An 18,324-nucleotide genomic window follows, 5' to 3' on the forward strand; every position below is an offset into this window, starting at 1 on the left:
AAATCTCGCCGAATCCTGATGTTTTCCTGCTTGGTAAATATCTGCCTCAAAATGAAATCTTAATTGACTCAACTGCGTTCTCTTCTCTTAAAAATCTCCCAAACTAACGCGAATAGCAACTTCAAAATTTTTTCGTCTTTGGACCATATTTGACTCTTGAAATTTAAAGTTTTAAAAAAATAGCCAAGAATCCTGGTTTTGCCAGCTTAGTAAGTATCGGTCTCTAAATACATGCTTGTACCCAAACATCGGATAAAAGGTAAACAGCTTTCGACTTTTCTATATAGCCAAGTTACTGCTAACTATTAACGTGATTTTTCAATGTATTTTCATAGCAATTCAAAACCATTAAATTCGTATAAGAATTTATTTATTTAAAGTTAGGTAACTGTAACATATAAATCAAGGTCTACATTCCTATAATAAACTATGTACAAAATAGATACTTCCTTGTAAATGCATCTCGAACACATTCTTAACCCCTGCTAATTATTATATTATCCTAATTTAACATTACCTAATATTATTTGAGTCATGACTAGAATTTACAAAACTAAGATTATATTTGAAAAAGTCATGGCCCCTTAAAAGGCACTGTTTATAGTTTATTACTAATTCGTTTGATCATATTTTTTAATACTGATGAATCAACGTTCCTTATAATTTAATTATACAATATACAAATAAAGATGATTAATCTAATCGAACGAACTAAACGTATTGAATTATAAAACTAAATTGATTACATCAATGAAATATAGGTGGTGAATGCTACATGAAATTCCCACTCTTTGTAGTGATAATTAGTTTATACAAATAATGAACATTATTATCGTCAACGATAATAATGTTTTGAAAATTCAAAGGTTTAAAAAAAGGTATGCAAATTTTCTCAAAATCACAGAATCGGTAAAAAAGTGTATCAAATTGCGATTAGATTTGTTTTGAGAAAAATGCCGACGAACGTGTAATAATAATAGCAACCCAAACTCGTAATAATAGAAATACGCACCAGGTGTAGAAACTCCCAAATTAAAAACTGATTTTTTATTTTCTAATAAATTGAAAAATAGAAAAGCGCTTCAACCGCCTTATTTCTCGTACTTGTTTATTGACTTGGCCAAACAAAACGCAAATAAAATCCCGACAATTTCGATCAGTCCCAGGACAGCGGCCGATATAATAATTATATTTATATTCACCCGTATCCATTCGATTGTTTTCTCGTAGCATCCCTGCAAACACACATTAAATTACATACATACATTAAAAATACTACTCGTAGACAAACTCACCAACCGGTAGTAGGAATTAACGTCATTAGGTGAAGTGGTACATGTGGGGTCCAAAGGCTTATTATCCAAGCTAAGCGCACAACATGATGAGGGAATGATGTAACTTTGATCCTTCCAAGCTTTGTTGTTTTGATAATCTTCACCGCTTTCAACCTAAATGATTCAATTAGACAAATTGTTAATATAATTTTTTATACAGTATTTTATACGCTTACCCCGCAACATTTGAGACTAATCTGCAAAGAATCCCAGGCCAAAGTAACAGCATCTCGAGTGTCAGTACCATTGTAATATGTTTCTAGCGACAGTTTTAGCATGCTCTTGGTTTCTACTTCGGCCTAAAAAAAATATATACTCGGAATTAAACAATGGTTTAAATGAGGAAAGTGTGCTAATATGTTAATTTGCTAAGTGTAGAAACGCTTAATTATATATGCCGGTAAGTGTTTTCCGGTTAAGAAATGCGTCAAATTTCTGAAAACTTTAAAATCCAAAATTCTTTACACTCTTTTGAGTTATCCATTCTCACATTCTTGTGATTTTAGGGCTAGTGATGTTTTGCTTGGGATTACTCCCATGACCCAAAAAATGTTATACAGAGTGCATCAAAATGATATGCAACAATTTTTTTTTAATTTGAGGTAATTTGGGTTTTTCAATGTGACCCTCTCGCAAAAATTAGACAAGATTTGAACAAACCACATGCGAATTAGAGTATAGAATATGGTATACAAAAGTAAATACATATTATCGTAAACAAAAAATTAGTTGATTTTCTGGTTTACGGGTTGTTTTGCAAAAATAATTAATTAGTTAGATAACTTCATTTATCGAGAGATAAGTGAGTTTCGTATTGTAGAGTAGAAATAAACTGTTTTATTTTGAATCTTGATCGAACACGGAAGAGTCTGAGGAGCTACAAAAATCAATAAATAAAAAAAGAATTTTTTTCGCAACATGTTTACAAGCAAAGTGACAAGCCATACACATAACTACTGATTAGTAATAATTATTTATTCAACACATCTTCGGGCTTTTCGTCTGTACTAAACTGTTTCGAGTATGTTCTAACGTTAAAGAGTTTACAACATATGTATTTTTTGCAAAATCATTAGTCGATGATTTATAATAAACCAATTTTTTCAAACCAAGAAAATAAAAAGAAGTGAAAAAGTTTGGAAATGTCGACGGACATTTGCTGGGTTAAAATTGTTAAATTCGTCAAGTAACTAATTGTGTGTCGGCTGATCAAATGCATATTTCCTCAATTATTTATTTATAGAAGACACAATTCTTTTGGAGCTGAATATAAATTGATTCAAAAAAATGACATAAAATGGGAATATATATCTTCCACATTTGTTTCAACACAAACATACAATATTATGGTTTCTTATATATTCTTCTATTCTTTCTTCCAATGCATGCATGTATGTCCATATACGATTAAATTAACCAAGTCCTCAATATCTTCTTTATCATCATATAAAACTGTTGGTATTTTTAAGCTACGAACACTTCAACGGTCGATTGTTTCTTATTATAGAGAGGGTGAATTAAAATTCGGTGCAGAGTCTCACAAAATGAGAAAAAAAGTTCAAACTTTGAAATTGCATTGTCAAAGTGAAACGAAAAAAATGTTCACAATAAAACAGGGAATTTGTGAGAATATCGTCACTCAGTGGCGCACCAAGAAAAAGTTTGGGGTCGTAAAAGAAGCGAAATTCGGCAATAAAATAGCATCAGAAAATGAAACTAAAAGTCGGTAACTTCCTTCAATCTAGTTTATGATCCGAAAAAGTAATGTTGCTAATGTGAACCAAACTTCAACCTTAAATAAAATCCGAAATATTACAAATCTCCTAAGATATCAATTTCAGCATAAAAATATATTGTTACATTATATATTATAAGTTAACTACTTTATATAAATGTATGTATAATCTATAAATGTGTTATCAGCCAACCAATAATCAAGCAATTACCATCATCGAACATGAGAAACGAGGTTCTACGAGGTTTTGCACTTAGCAATCCATTTAAAGTTAATAACATTCCTAATAAAATAACTGCATTCGTGTTAGTGCAACGCACTACTTTTATTTGTTGAATGTTTGATTGCGTTAAATTCTCACCACCTAATTAGATCAGGCGAGACATAAACACCGCCTGTACTTATATAACACATTTTGGTATTCAGTGGATTACACTAGATTATGAAGAACCAACTATCACACACTTAAAACCTTAGTTTCAACTAGATGAACAAACTGTTCGCAGTCGATTTAAGAAATAAACGAATATTAACGAATTTAATAAGAAAAATATTAAATATATTGAAACAATTCAAATTCATTGTAATTCAAGTAAAAGTCTTAAAAGTAAAAGTAGATTAATTAGTTAATCACCGTAATCTTATTCACTTACTTTTTTGCTTCAAATTGTTGTTTTGTTACTTGCTTTATTTCACAAATTACACCTTTAAAAATCATCTAGATAATATGGCTCCAGTTCTAAAGCGTCCTTTTAATTTGTGTCTTAAGTCCTTTTTCGGTAAACATTTTTAAATCACGAGCAGCAAAAGCGATGATTCTCAATGTTGATTCATATTTTATTATTTCTACTTACTAATTCAAAGTTATTAGTTTAAAGTTTATGTAAGAAAAACTGCATTCTATTTTACATTCATTTGTACTTTTACTTCTTAAAAACAAATTAGTGTTATTAGCGAAACTATCTATGCATACATACAGAAGGTTTGGTAAGCAGTTAGCAGGTGCATTTCTTGTAGAGGGTAATAGTGCAAGTAATTTTAGACATATTTCGTTAATATACCGTGTTCCGAAAACGCTTAGTTTCCAATCTACAGGGTATAAGTTTTAATTTAAAAAATGTTACTTATTAATATTGCGGAAGCTAGGCCTGGGTAACACTGTGTTGCGTTGCGCTATTGAGTTGTTGCCGCTCTAGGAGTTAACGAGTTATAACTCATCGGTTAATGAGTTATAAGTAATTTAATAAAGCTTTACGAGGCCCGAGACTGGAATACTCACATATGAAGAAAAAGTCATGAACATTTTATTCTGAGTAACGTTTCACTACTTTATTCAAACTAAAAAAAAAAATATCTAGATTTTCCCGGCAACAGAACTGAGTCCAAAGAAAGTCGACGAGTTTTCTTGTAAAATCAATCTCCTAATTTTTTGCATAAAATATTCAGTTTGCCAGTATGAAAAATGATATTTATTTTTTGAAAAATCAGTGGTGCAACATTTTTTTTAAAATTATGTACAGACGAATCGTATATTTTGTTTCTTCTCAGTAAGATATATACGTAAGTATAGACTTATCAACCGTTCGCCGATTTTATTCAAGTATAGCACCAGTTTTTTTAGAACTATATGGACCAACGACCTTTTTTGTATTAAAGTTTTGTAATTAAGATTTGAAAAAAATATTTGGTAGATATTTTCAAATATTGTCTTTTGCTGATTTCTATTTTATAATTTATTATTCGCTCAATTACTCACCTAAAATACTCCATTGAGTCGACAAGCAGACAACGTTACAAATTATGATTTGCCGGACTTTTTATCTGATTTTTATTAAATTTAAAAATTACTTGAAGTTTTGATTACTATCAATAAATTTTTGTAGTTTTTATAGCAATAATCCCAAGCATCTATTTCTACCGAAAGGCACGAATTTGGCAACTTGGTGCGAAAAAAGTATTAATTTTTACCCGTGTAGCATCCTCATAATGGGAGGTGTTAAAATGCTAACGTTAATGAGTGAAAAGTGATAGAAAACACATTTTCCCTAGATACACGACGACAGAAATGTTTGAGTTATGCGATCATCTACAACGTAAGTAAATTTTTAACTTCGGACGCCAGAGGGATGAAAACCAGAATCATGATTCGCTTGATTTCAACCGACTGAAAGAATACAAATATTGTGAAAATTTCTAAAAAATCTCTTGTTCTAATTATTTATATACTTACCATCAATTTTGATTTTTTTATTAAAAATCTAAATAAAACTGCGGCTGAAATATGTTTGCAATTAACTACCTAAAAATGGATTTCCTCTCCAGGCAATTTCCCTACTACTTCCCACGCCCTGTTATATTTGCATGTTAATTAGCTGGATTATAAAAGTTCTACGAGATTTGCTTCAATGTCGTCTTAAAGTACCTACCTGATAGTAAATTAGATCACCCAATTTAACGGTATTAACAATAAAATTGTACTCATTTTTACCTTGGACTTGTAAATTGCTGCTAAGATTCCGGCGGTAATTTCCACAAGGATGATCACGATCAGCATTATACCATACTGAAAAAAATAAAATTTTATTTAAACAGTTATCCCAAATTTACTTAAGATTTATAATTTTGAATTATTGGTTTTCAGCAATATCATAGTAGTTTTTTTTAGCACAAGTTGCTAAATGGGTACTTGCACAAATGCCTCAATTAAATCACATCGTCGCTACTGATGTAACCGAACACAATTGTTGAAAACCCCTGAACAAGTAAAATTGCTAAGTACGACTAAGTCGATTCTTAATATATTTGCCGAAACGTTCAAGTTTTAAAGAAAGTTACTGATTATATCCAAAAACATTAGCTAATTTGTTTTTTCACTATAAGGAAATTATTACGCATTGTTTGAATGTGCGATTTTTTTGTTGTGAAACTAGATACGACTCAAACTTAATTATATTATTTGGGCGATTTCATAGTATGTAATAGCATTACTTAATGCACCCTCCTTATTAGTAGATAATGAATGGAAAATCACATGCAATTATTTTTTGAAGCTAGACTTTAACTAACTTTAAATTAAAAAATCCCAAAAATAATAATTTTTTTCCAAAAATATTATAAGCATGGAAGCTTTATTTAAAATGCTTTTTTTCTCATTCTAAAGAAAGTGCTTTTTTTTCATAACTAGTCATAAAAAATCTTATTTTGGTACCTTTTTTCACAAAAATTACAGTACACAGTTTCGCCACTGTTTTAAATATGATTTTGATCAACTTCAAGCACTGGCAAACTTTATATGCTTTTCAACAGAATCGTGTTTGGCCACAGTTTAGCAAATCATTTTATTCGCAGTACTCATCGATCGTTGTAAATAGAGACTGATAACGTTCTACCTTCTGCCGCAAAAATTGAAACACTCTGTAAATGTACTTGCTTCAAAACAATACGTCTTAATGCAAATAAGAATCTCAATAAACAATGCTATCCGACCGATATGAGTCAGATCAACACAATGATGACAAAGTCTCGATAAAAATTAATTTCAATTAATTAGAAAACAGTTGCTTCGCTTAGTAAAGGCACTTGCCATCTTACAAATTAAGCAAATTTGCTCTCGTATATTGTAAAATTAATAAGCATGTTTACTCGACTTAGATTACCTAGAATTCGAACGAGTAAGTCACATTATGAGGGTTTTAAACTTTACATTTTGCTTTCTTCTCTAAGGAAAATGAATGCACATTTCAAGCAATTCGATTTCGTATTTGACTTTGAATTGTCATCATCAGAAAGGCCAAAGGAAGTAAATCGAATTACCAAAGTTTTGGCTAAGAAAGTAACTTGTTCATTTTTAAGGTTGCCACTTTCAAATGTGTGCTCGAGTATGACGTGCAGATTTTGTCATCAAGAGTGTAATCACCATTCTGGTCTTAGGTATTCACGTTTTGTCATGCTTTTGCCTTTGGATGCCTGATCGAACATTTCCAATGCTCATAGTTTAGTTATGTTTAGAAAAATCGTTAATTATCCAAATCAAATGATAAAATGGTGCTAACGCTAAACCCTGATTTTTGCGCATTTTGTAAACGAAGGTGTAAAAATGAGGTTTTCTCCACTTGCCACATGCACGCTTGCCAGTAGGAATCATTAACTTCCTATCCAGACTAGATGCTCACTTTAAAATTTCAGAGTGTACGAGACATTCGGAAAGTTTCTCTTGATGCGCAATAAATGTTAATGAGGTGTTTATAGACGAAAGTGTTAAATTGCTTCTTTTGTAGCGCGCTGCTCTTGTAAAAATTATAACTTGCCAATTAAAACATCTAATAACTGAGCACATTGCACATTCTATAGAAGATAAATAGAGCTCTAAATTATAAAACTTACATATAGATATCACTAAATCCTGATTGTTGCGCATTTTGTAAACGAAGGTGTAGAAATGAGATTTTCTCCACCGGCACGCTCTCCATTAAGAATCCTTAACTCTCCATGCAGACTAGGTGCTCGCTTTAAACTTTCAACGTCTATAGGAAACACTTGTGAAACTTTTACTCGAATCGCAATAAACGTTAATTTTTAAGCTTTTTATAAGCAAAGGCGTAGGTAATCTTTTTTGTAGGGCGCTGTTCTTTAAAATATCCTGACTTGCGAATTAAAGCCGTTAGTAACCGAAGTCTTGCACGTATAGAAGACAAATGGATCTCTAAATTCTAAAAGTTTCATGTAAATAGCACTAAATCTTGATTGTTGCACATTTTATAAACGAAGATGGAGAAATGGCGATTTTTCCACCTGCACGCTCTCCATTAAGAATCCTTAACTCCTTATCCACAACTAGGTGCTTACTTTAAACTTTGAAGGCCTGTAGGAAACACTTGTCTCTCATAATCCGAAACTTTTACTAGAATCGCAATAAACGTTGATTTGAACTTTTTATAAACGAAGGTGTGAAAAAGTTTTTGTAGCGCGCTGTTCTTATAAAAATCATAACTTGTCTACTAAAGCGTCTAGTAACTGAACACTTGCACACCATATAGAAAACAAACGGCTCTCCGAAATCTAAAAGTTTCATGCAAATAGCGCTAAATCCTGATTTTTGCGCATTTTGTAAACGAAGGCGTAGCAATGAGATTTTCTCCCACCTGCACGCTCTCTACTAAGAGTTGCTAACTTGCTATCGCAACTTGTTGCTGCATTTAAACTTTCAAGCTCTGTGGGGAACATTTGGCTCTCGCAATCCTGAAAGTTTTACTCGAATAGCATTTAACGCTAATTTTTGCGCCTTTTTAAACGAAGGTGTAAACATGGCGGAGTTGTTTTCTAAACAGCGCGTTCGCTTATCAAAACTATTGAAAAATGAACATTATTCATTCACATTTTGTAATTTATCTATTGTATTGTTTCATGATTCCTAAGTAATTTTCCAATGATGCCGTTGAAGCAGAATAGTATAAATATTTTGAGTTGTTTACCGACTCAAAACTCACGGACAATCTATCGGAAGATTTCGGAAGACGTGTTCGGACGAATTCAAACTTATTGATTTCTCAATAAACAAACGTTAAAAGGAAAACTGCAGACTTTCCAAATTTTAAAATTATTTCCATGTCCTGCTTGGGCTGATGCTCAGAAAATGAAAAAAACTCTTACTAGTTTAGACGGTTATTCAATATTATTTGTCCTTTTTTAATTGATTAATTACGTATACTTACTTCCCAAATCTGCGAAGTGTTTGAAATAAATTACTAGAGAAAAGTTAATTTAAATATTGCAGATTTTAGCAAAAAAAATCTCAATTCAGTGACTTAATACAAAAAACTTCTATTTCCTAGTCTGAGTCTACTGAAAACCAACTCTTAAAAGTCTCAGTAATAATTTAATAAAATATATTGTACTTACAAGTGTCAGCATACATTGTGACTCTTTCAATGCTCCACAATATCCCATAAAGCTGACCAAGAACATAAAAGCTCCTATTCCTATAAGCACGTATGTTACTTGTTGGATAAAAGTTGGTGAAATAAACGTCTGAAACAAAAATAAACCTGGATAATGTTGGTTTTTTTTTTCAGAGTGCTTAGTAAACTGTATTAATTACAAACGAAACACATTGCAAAAATGTTGCTTGTGTATCCACAAAAAAAATTATATTACAACTAATCGTCAATTTGTAAAAACTAGAATCATCAATAATCCTATAGCATATGTCTTCAATGTGTTCAATATTTACATAAAACCGCAAAAAATTTAAGGCATGTAGCTTACTTGAATACCATTAGCCTGATAGCTTTCAAATTGTTTCACTTACTTTACCATTCACAGTTTGTTTTATAAGTAAAAGTAAATGCTCCTGTAAAGCAAATACCATCAGCTACTATTAAATCGGAATTTTAGGAGCAAAAAACTTGAAAGTTGATCAAAAATCTAAATGACTAAAGCTTTAAACAACGCTTAATTAACACAAATAATTTTCAACTGGAAGGATGGAAATATGCAACAAGCACCATAAAATTGACAAAATTATTCTGGCCAAAATAAACTTTAACTTATTTTATCTTTACTTAAATATAACTTTTATATTACCGCATTAGCGAATTAATGCAATGCAAACCGAACACATTCAGCAATTTAACGTAATTATCAATATATTATGCAAAATCACATAATATTTATATAAATAAGATTTTAAATATTTTTTCAATTTACGAGATTTTGTTTTTTCAAATAATCATATAGTTTCTTTAGTAATTTCAATTAATTTTCAAAATTAACTCGTGACTCGGACAGAATTTGTTAGCACATATTAACGACTAAGCGGTTGGTAATGCAACAATTAATACTATCTCTTTTCCTTAAGATCGACGATAATGATGAGAAGAGCGAACACCCCTGAAACGAAAAATTGAATCCTGTGATAATTTTTTAAAATGAAACAACCCAAATTCAAGTTTACAGTAGTTCAAAGTGTCGACGATGATAAATTGATAATTGTATACTGATTGTCTGAACATTTTAGTAGCAGATTTTAAGAGTCGATATCGAATTGTTTATCAATTTTTATCATGTCCCTGATACAGAGATTCAGCATTGCAATTTTCAACAGGCCATAAAAAAACAAAAAGTGCATTTCCGATTCCTCATCAAAAACAAAAACATTAATACTTATTCCGGGTACACAGCGAACGAATAAAGTTCCATATAAATCATTTTAATTTTCATTCCGATTTGCTAACTGCTTGGACGATTTAATCGACAAAAATTGCCTCTAATAATCTCGACTTATATTATAAAGTTAAACAGGTCGAAACCTGTTTCAATACGGCCAATATATAGGTCTAGACCAATTTAAGGTAATTATTGTAACAAGACCAATAATGCTCGTGGACACAAATACCTACTAACACACAAATCTATTTTCGGACTTATTCTTTGAATCGTGTTGCTCTTGTTGACAAATGTGGAAAATTGATCGATTTTCCGCATTCTAATGCAAAAAAATAATCGATATCACGAGGTTACAATGCAGGAATCAAATAACGAGTCGTTTTACGTGAAAATTACAAAATGAAAACAGCAATAAGCGCAAAGATAAAATAAACATTTGAGGCAAAACCTTCACTACTTTGTTGTTCAAATACACCAATTAATTATCAAACTTTCATTATCCGGTGATTAAACTAGTGAAAAACAAATTCAGTTATTGAAAAGAGAATGACGCAAAGACTAATTTGCCTAATGCCTAAACAATTATAAAAATAATTGTATATTAGTGAATGAAAGCTACACTAAAGCATTGAGGCAGGTGCCTATTTGCATTCCTGTTAAAATTCTAAGAACACAATTTCAATCACACATTGGCAGCTGTAATTTAAATACATTAAAACCGAACATTTAAATAATGCTAATTTACCATATTCATACTCAATACAGTTTTTGCTATAGGTTGCTTTCACTTTCACGTAATATTAATATGCCAACCACAAGGAAATATCGGTTGTTAGCGAACAAGAGATAATTGTCCGCTGGTACTGGAACTTTTAAACTTTCATTAGCTTTTTCTATAGCAACATTAAGGCAAATTGAAACAAATTCAACCTTCAAAGTTGGCTGCTCTCGACGGCATTAAATTAAGTTTAATTTAACCAAACAAAAAATTTTGGAAAGTGATTTTTCATATTGATTATGGTTTGGACCACAGAATGAGTAGCATTTCTTGATTAAAATACTTATAAATAATGTATTTGTTTTAAGAACTTTTGAATTGTTTGTGTTTTATTGTGTTCTCAGCAACTTTTAATTGTAAAAGTCGCGAAACCGACAACAAATTTCAGCAACAATTAAATGTACGCTTTTGAACGTAAAAATGTTCAAGTGTTAATATTTAAGAAAATAATTACGTTGTTATTTTGCACACAACCAATACCAATGCTAGATCGATGTAAAGCAGTTTACAAATCTAAATTTAATTAGGAAATTATTCGCTTTTCCTGAATTTTGACTATTTATTATTTATTCATTTATTATAACTTTTTATTTGACACCTCTTGTGCTAAATTTACTAATATTTTCCATAAATATGCATATAGTAAAAGCAGAAAATTCAATTAATATCCATTGATAATCTCGACAAAATTACATCATTAACTACTATAACGTAATAAAATATTAGAAAAAAGTAATTGGAAGCACGAAAAGCAGTCAAACGTTCACTGATTCGGTTAACCCAAATTACTTTTACATTAATCTGCGAAACTGACGATGTAATGGTAAGTAATAAGTAAAAATGTTTTGGAAGAATCGAGGTTTGAAAATCGTAACTGTATTATTCATTAATTTACTATATTTTTTTAAGTTATCGGACACCCTGTGTATTAACAAAAAATGTACACAAATGTTTCATAAATTCTGCAAATGCTGAAAATTCAATGAATATTCATTGATGTAATTATAAACAGGTAAATTACATCATTTAAAATAATCACGTAATAAAATATAAGAAAAAAGGGATTGGAAGCACAAAAATAATCCAACAGTTCACTGATTAAGTTGGTATATGGATGTAATGGTAATCAATGAGAAAAAACTTTTCAAAGAATGGATGTTTCAAAGGATCTGATGAGCGAAAATCCAGGATAAGACATTTCAGATTTGATTTTATGTGAAAATTCACCAGTAAAAATGATCTTTCGTGTAATATTAATCATGTAAAAGTACAAACATTTACATGCTTTGTTTGAACCCATTGAGGGGTAGTTTGAGGACAAGTCGCCCAATTTCATTTTGTCTATTTTACATTTGTAAGCGCTTAAAACATACAAAAAAATGTTAATTAAATAAAAAATCAATGGTAAAAACTTCACCACGAATGTTCGGTTATCTTTATGATTAATATTTGTAAAAACAATTAGCTTTCATTTACTCATACCTCTAGCTTATCGGCAGGAACTACTTTCAATAGTCCGATAAATGAGCTCATATCGACTAGAAGCCATATTCCAACTCCCAAGACTATGGTCCCAGCAATCTGAAAAAAATTACATAAAAAATGTAAAACATACATAAAAATAAACACTGACTTTTCTAATATTATTTGTTGCAGTTTAATAATACAATGTTACCCAATAAACTTGTTTGAAGACAACAAATTTGTTTAGTTTTTTTAAATCTGGCCTTCACCTATTTAACTTGTTGAGCAAGTTTTGAGGCCATTAGAGCAGTGGGCGGAAAACTGTGTCTAGTTTAACGAAATATCACCTGAATTTGTTTTCGAGGCATATTTTAACTGGATCAGTTTGGATAATTGATAGTGTTGATAAAATGCTTGGCTGTTACAAATTGGCGAATTTCCAGCTAATTTTAAAATAAAATGACAGCGATTCAAAACATGCCATAAAAACGTTAAATAGTAGGTAACAATAATAAAAAATAGTAAACAAAGGACTTTTTGATACTTAAACATTTAAGGTCCTGAACAGTATTTTGTATTTGGTGCTACAAAAGTATGTTCTATTTGGAAAAATATATTGATCTTTTAAAAGAAAAATACTGAAAATATGTTAAATCCGAGGAATTAATCATTTTCCAATAATAGCATGTACAATGCACAAGATGACGAACAATACAGATAACACCCTGACAAGCGCAAAAATTATATTACAAAGAGAATCTAATGAATGGTGAGATGATTGGCAAATTTCTTGAAAAGCAATTTTATTGCAGTTTGTTCAATAAAACTTTCGATGAAATCACACATATTCACTGCTGTTCCTTGGCCTTGTAGAAAGTAAATGTGTTTTATTCTAGTTTAATTATTACTTATTACATTTATTAAGTATGATATTTATATATTCTTTTTTTAGTTTTTAAGAAAGTTTTTTCAGATTTGGCGTTGATGGGACTGAATATGTTTTATTATGTTGTTTAGATGTTTATAAAATGGAAAATTAATTCCAGTAATTTTCAAATTAAATGTCTTCAATTCAAGAGAATAATAGCAGGAGCTGCTGTATCAAAACAACTCCGACACCAATCGCGGGGTTGGAGGAGTCGCCATTCTTGTCAATAAAAAAGTTGTTCTATTGACCTCAAAATGGGTTTCAGTTTCCGAAAGAGTTATTTACGTGGTGCTTCGACTAAACAAAAGATGTGGCTTACAAATAATCCACGGTTACGCACCGACAACTTCGTCAGAAGATGACGAAATGGAAATATTTTTGGGAGACATATCAAACGCACTGAATAAAGGAAGAACACATTTCAGAATGATCATCGGCGACTTTAACGCAAAAATTATTGGAGAGAAAATAGGAGGAGACTTATACTGGTTAAACACATTTTTTAAGAAACCCAAAGAAAGGAGATGGACATGGAGAAGTCCAACTGGTACGATAAAAAATTAGATTGATATGCTATGATTATTAGATTTTCATCTATGACTATTAGATGAAATGCTCTTATCTGCAATAAGAGGAACATCTATAGGTACTGACGTAAGAGGTTTAAATCAGTTTGATACTGGGAGCGGCCACCGGTTGGTTGATTAGAGCAGCAATTTCCCTAAACCTGAGAATTGAAAAAGCAAATTTTCCCAAGTGCAAAATAAATAAGCGTCCATAAGGAGGCTTTTCAGAAAGAATTGGAGAAAAAATTTAACCCCATTGTCAACATAGGGGGAATGAACTTGAATCATCTCGCCGAGAAAATAAGCAAAGACATTCACACAATAAATAGGAAAATTTGTTCCATAGTTAAAATACCAAGAGACAGTAAGCTATCACCAAAAGCACACCAAAACTTCTAAAAGAAAGGAAAACAACATCCAGAGATGTGGCAAAACAGCGGAACCTCATAAGGGAGGATACGGAGACTTTCGCCCGGATAGAACAAAATTTTCAAAATGAAAGATGAGGACTACTGTATGTCGACTGGAAGGGACACGAAATCTCTAGACATGTAGAAATATTTTATTCTCGTTCGTACACCTCTGTTGTGCGGGATCCTAATGTTCGGAAAGTTACCATTTGCAATGTAGATGCAGAAGAAATTCCTGATATAACCCAAGAGGAAATAAGGGTGGCACTAGGACAAATGAAGAACCGTAAATCGCCATGTGAAGACAGAGTAACCTAAGTGAAATCCTGAAAAAGGACGGAGACTTGATGGAATTAGTTATCTTGGTGTTGTTTAAAAAATGTTAAATGTGAAAACTTTTTACGTTGGCGATGGAAGACGTTTTCAAGAAAGCTATAGTGGGAGAACGTGTAAAGGTTTATAGTAGCTTGTTAAACCATTTACGCTTCCCCGATAACATAGCGCTTATTAGTTCAGATATTCAGGAGCTTAAGAACATGTTAGCACAACTAAATGAAGCTGTAAATAACGTCGAACTTAGAAAGAATGAATTTATCAAAAACAAAAATAATGAGCAGGACTGGGAAAACATGGATATTGTAGACGAATATATATATCTTGGTCATGTAATTAAAATGGGAAAGGAAAACCCAGCGGCAGAGATCAAGCGAACAATCAAGCTGACATGGATGGCATTTGGAAAACTGAGTCATATCAAGCATGTCATCAGCATGGAAACAAATGGAAGAGGCCTTTGTTCAGTAGTGGACAGATAATGGCTGACAAAGAAGAAGATGAAGAATAGCAGGAGAACTTGAAAGTTACGGATCATTTCCATGTTTCAACGAGCGCTATTTTTAGAGGATATTTTGCAAATGTAATGTTTTTTGTTTGGTTCTCAATATATTTTTGCAGTTTTCCTGACTTGGAGCAATATAAATTAATTTCAAAGACACACCTAGTTGCAAATTTAAGTGCAAAGTACTATTTAAAAATAACTAATTTTATTACACATATAAATGTTCAATTGGCTTAAGAAAGTTATCAATATAGGAAAGATATCAAATTAGGAAAGATATCAAATATGACTCCAATCTACCACACCCAATCGCCTCACTTTGTTCCTTATTCAAAAAGTAAAAATATGCAAAACACATTTATCCTTTTTTACAAAATATTGCAATGTTCCAAGGCGAAATGCTAATATTTACGAGTGAAAGACCGAATTAATTACCAGAAATGCAGTTTCACATATTGAATAACAAAATAAATCGAGATTTCTGTTTATTTTCAAGTTCAACCAACCACATTTTACACCTTGGCAATAGGAAGGAATAATGCAACAGTTTAGTCAATTGACTACTAATCACTTGCTAAATGTCTATTCAGGTAACCATTTCGGATGGAAATGCTCCTGATGTAGTTTATGCTGCGAATTTATTTTGCAGTTGAGCGACTTGAAAACAATGCAACAGCTTGATGGAAAAAACTTTAATTGGCTATGTAATCGCTCTTAAATTACGCAAGATGAACGCGTGTATTAAGTATCCACATGTTTATATGCAGATATAAACAGTTACGAGATGAACATCTATAAATAAATATGGTATGTATAATTGAAAACCGCAGAATAAATGCAGAATCCAGTTTATAGAACAGAAAAATGTATCCAGGCTTGAGCGTTGTGATAAAACCCACCAAAACCCCACTTATCTGTTCTTATCAGAGCAAAAACTATATTTTGTAATTTAAAATATTTGATATTTCACTAATTTCACTTGTTGCAACAATTAATATACCTAATTCCTTAAAGAAAAATGCTGATCCTACAGGCCATGAGTAATTAAAATCGTTATCCCAACTTTGTCGAAACGTAAATTAAGTCGCAACCGAAATCTTACAAATCCAAATATTCGTATTGTCTACTTCCACTTGTTTAAAGCATTCGATACGCTCCACCGCAATTTAATGTAAGTGTACAAATTTCTAATTAGCTAAATGGCTTTTGTTGGTTACTAAATTATTTGGAAATTAAATAATAAGTTATGTATTGTAAAGTCAGTGGTGTAGTTCGAAGTGATGGAAAATTAATCTGTCTAAAGTGGGTTTGAAGTACAGCAATTAAAATGTTTTGGGTTTTATGTTTTCCAGGTTATTCATATCTTGTATTAATTTGGATATTTTTTTAGTAATATATAAATCACGTTTGTTTTCCGTTTTTTGGAAACTAGGACTTTAACGCTTGGAAGGCCTTATACAAAATTTAGGTGCCGTAAAAATACACCGAATTTTCAACATTTTGCCCACAAAATTTGATAGCGAGCTTCCGCTTCTATAGAAATGAAACTTCCCTTCTTAAAAAAACACTTTAGTGTTTTAACATCCTTGATGTTGTTATAGACGAAAAATAAAACAAATATAAAAATGCTTAAAATTTTCAACCAATTTCATCTTCCGAAAGAAGTAGACCGTATTTGGTATTCACGATTTACAGAAGAAATTATTGCCAATTAGCGAATATCGAAAATAATAACTGTACAATTAAACCGTTAACCTTCGGCATCAGAATGGGTGCTGTACATTTTTGTACATATTTACTGACATACTAGGTCATATCAGAATGGAGGGCAAACCACATATATTGAGTGGCTTTTTTGTATGCTGCATCCTAAGGCTTTACCAGTTTTCCTTGTAAAGTGCCCAGAAATACAGTCAAATATGTCGGAAGTGTGTGAAAAATGTATGCAAGAATTATAGTTTATTAACGTATTACTAGAAATAATGAACTGAGCTAATACCAAATGTACACTATAAATCACAAGACAATTATTCAACTTCTAGCCTGAGGAAAGCAAACTGTTGCTTGGATATTATATTACAAAATCAGCCGCTATATGTTCTAAATTAAGTTATTAGATTTTACATTATGTTAAATTTTGTATAATTGCAGTTCAAGAGAGCTTATTTATATATTAAAATTATGTGCTATGACGAGAAATTTTCTGCATCAATTAGTGATTATTTAACAATCACACCCCCCAAGTAATTTAACTATTAGCAATTTAAATAAATGTCTCAAATGAAAATTATTATTTTCCAAATTTCATAATCTTTACATTTTTTTATTGAACCCTTGTTGATAGATAGTGGTGAACATTTAAAATTGCCACAGCTAGATATAAATTTTTGATCTTTTAGATACGTTTCTGCCAGACTTGATTTAAAAAAATCTGTGAACGGTTACATGTATATTATCATAAGGAAGCGTGTTGAAGAGAAGTTTTCTTTTAACTAGAAATAGAAATACTGATCGAAAGACTAGACCGAAGAAAAACTTATCAGCTTTACACTTATTTTTAACAACTGAACATATGAGCAAAAAAAAATCTTCTATGTATTTCAAATCTATTAGACAAGCAATTTTCCTGGCATTTGCGTCGAAGTTAAAGTAATGACCAATCGTCGTGTGAAAAACACTTTTCACACGCTCAAAACCGTGCGACTTATATGGAAGCTCTATACGGAATTATGTGCAGTGCCATTTGGAAGTACAATTAACCATTTGCAGATAAAAAGTACGTGCAATGTCTTAAAAACAACCTCTGATTTTTTATTAAAAAAAGTTTTTGAATCTCTATACAAGACGTTGTTCATTTTTTTTACAACGAATTCCCATTCCCTTCCAATATAACCAACAGATGACCTTGAACTTTGATCGATGTGACCCAATTTTTTTTAAATTAACCGACAGGTGTATGATTCGACTAAATTATTGAACAGTCATATTTCCACCTGCTCTTTGCAAATGTCATACAAATACAAAATTACCCACTGACTTTCAACTGCTTTCAACCGAAAGTAGAACGGAAACATCCCCTAATAAAAAATGCATCAAACAAACCAGCA

The 18,324-nt window shown here is 31.3% G+C and overlaps 1 protein-coding gene across 2 annotated transcripts in view; it reads right to left on the reverse strand.

Moving 5' to 3' along the window:
• Window positions 1-353: 353 nt before the first annotated feature.
• LOC109535651 (tetraspanin-18) overlaps window positions 354-18,324 on the reverse strand; it is a 30,538-nt gene continuing 12,567 nt past the window's right edge. For both annotated transcript variants that reach the window (XM_048660962.1, XM_048660961.1), the window contains exons 3-8: window positions 12,494-12,592; window positions 8,968-9,096; window positions 5,558-5,632; window positions 1,511-1,633; window positions 1,296-1,448; window positions 354-1,235 (exon numbers count right to left, since the gene is read on the reverse strand). In XM_048660962.1, the coding sequence (XP_048516919.1) occupies window positions 1,092-1,235; window positions 1,296-1,448; window positions 1,511-1,633; window positions 5,558-5,632; window positions 8,968-9,096; window positions 12,494-12,592 (723 nt within the window). In that variant the 3' untranslated portion in view covers window positions 354-1,091. The remainder of the gene's footprint in view (window positions 1,236-1,295; window positions 1,449-1,510; window positions 1,634-5,557; window positions 5,633-8,967; window positions 9,097-12,493; window positions 12,593-18,324) is intronic.

Source organism: Dendroctonus ponderosae, unplaced genomic scaffold (genome assembly GCF_020466585.1).
Source record: "Dendroctonus ponderosae isolate FM_Combo_2020 unplaced genomic scaffold, Dpon_F_20191213v2 Dpon_F_20191213_1, whole genome shotgun sequence".
Taxonomy (NCBI): domain Eukaryota; kingdom Metazoa; phylum Arthropoda; class Insecta; order Coleoptera; family Curculionidae; genus Dendroctonus; species Dendroctonus ponderosae.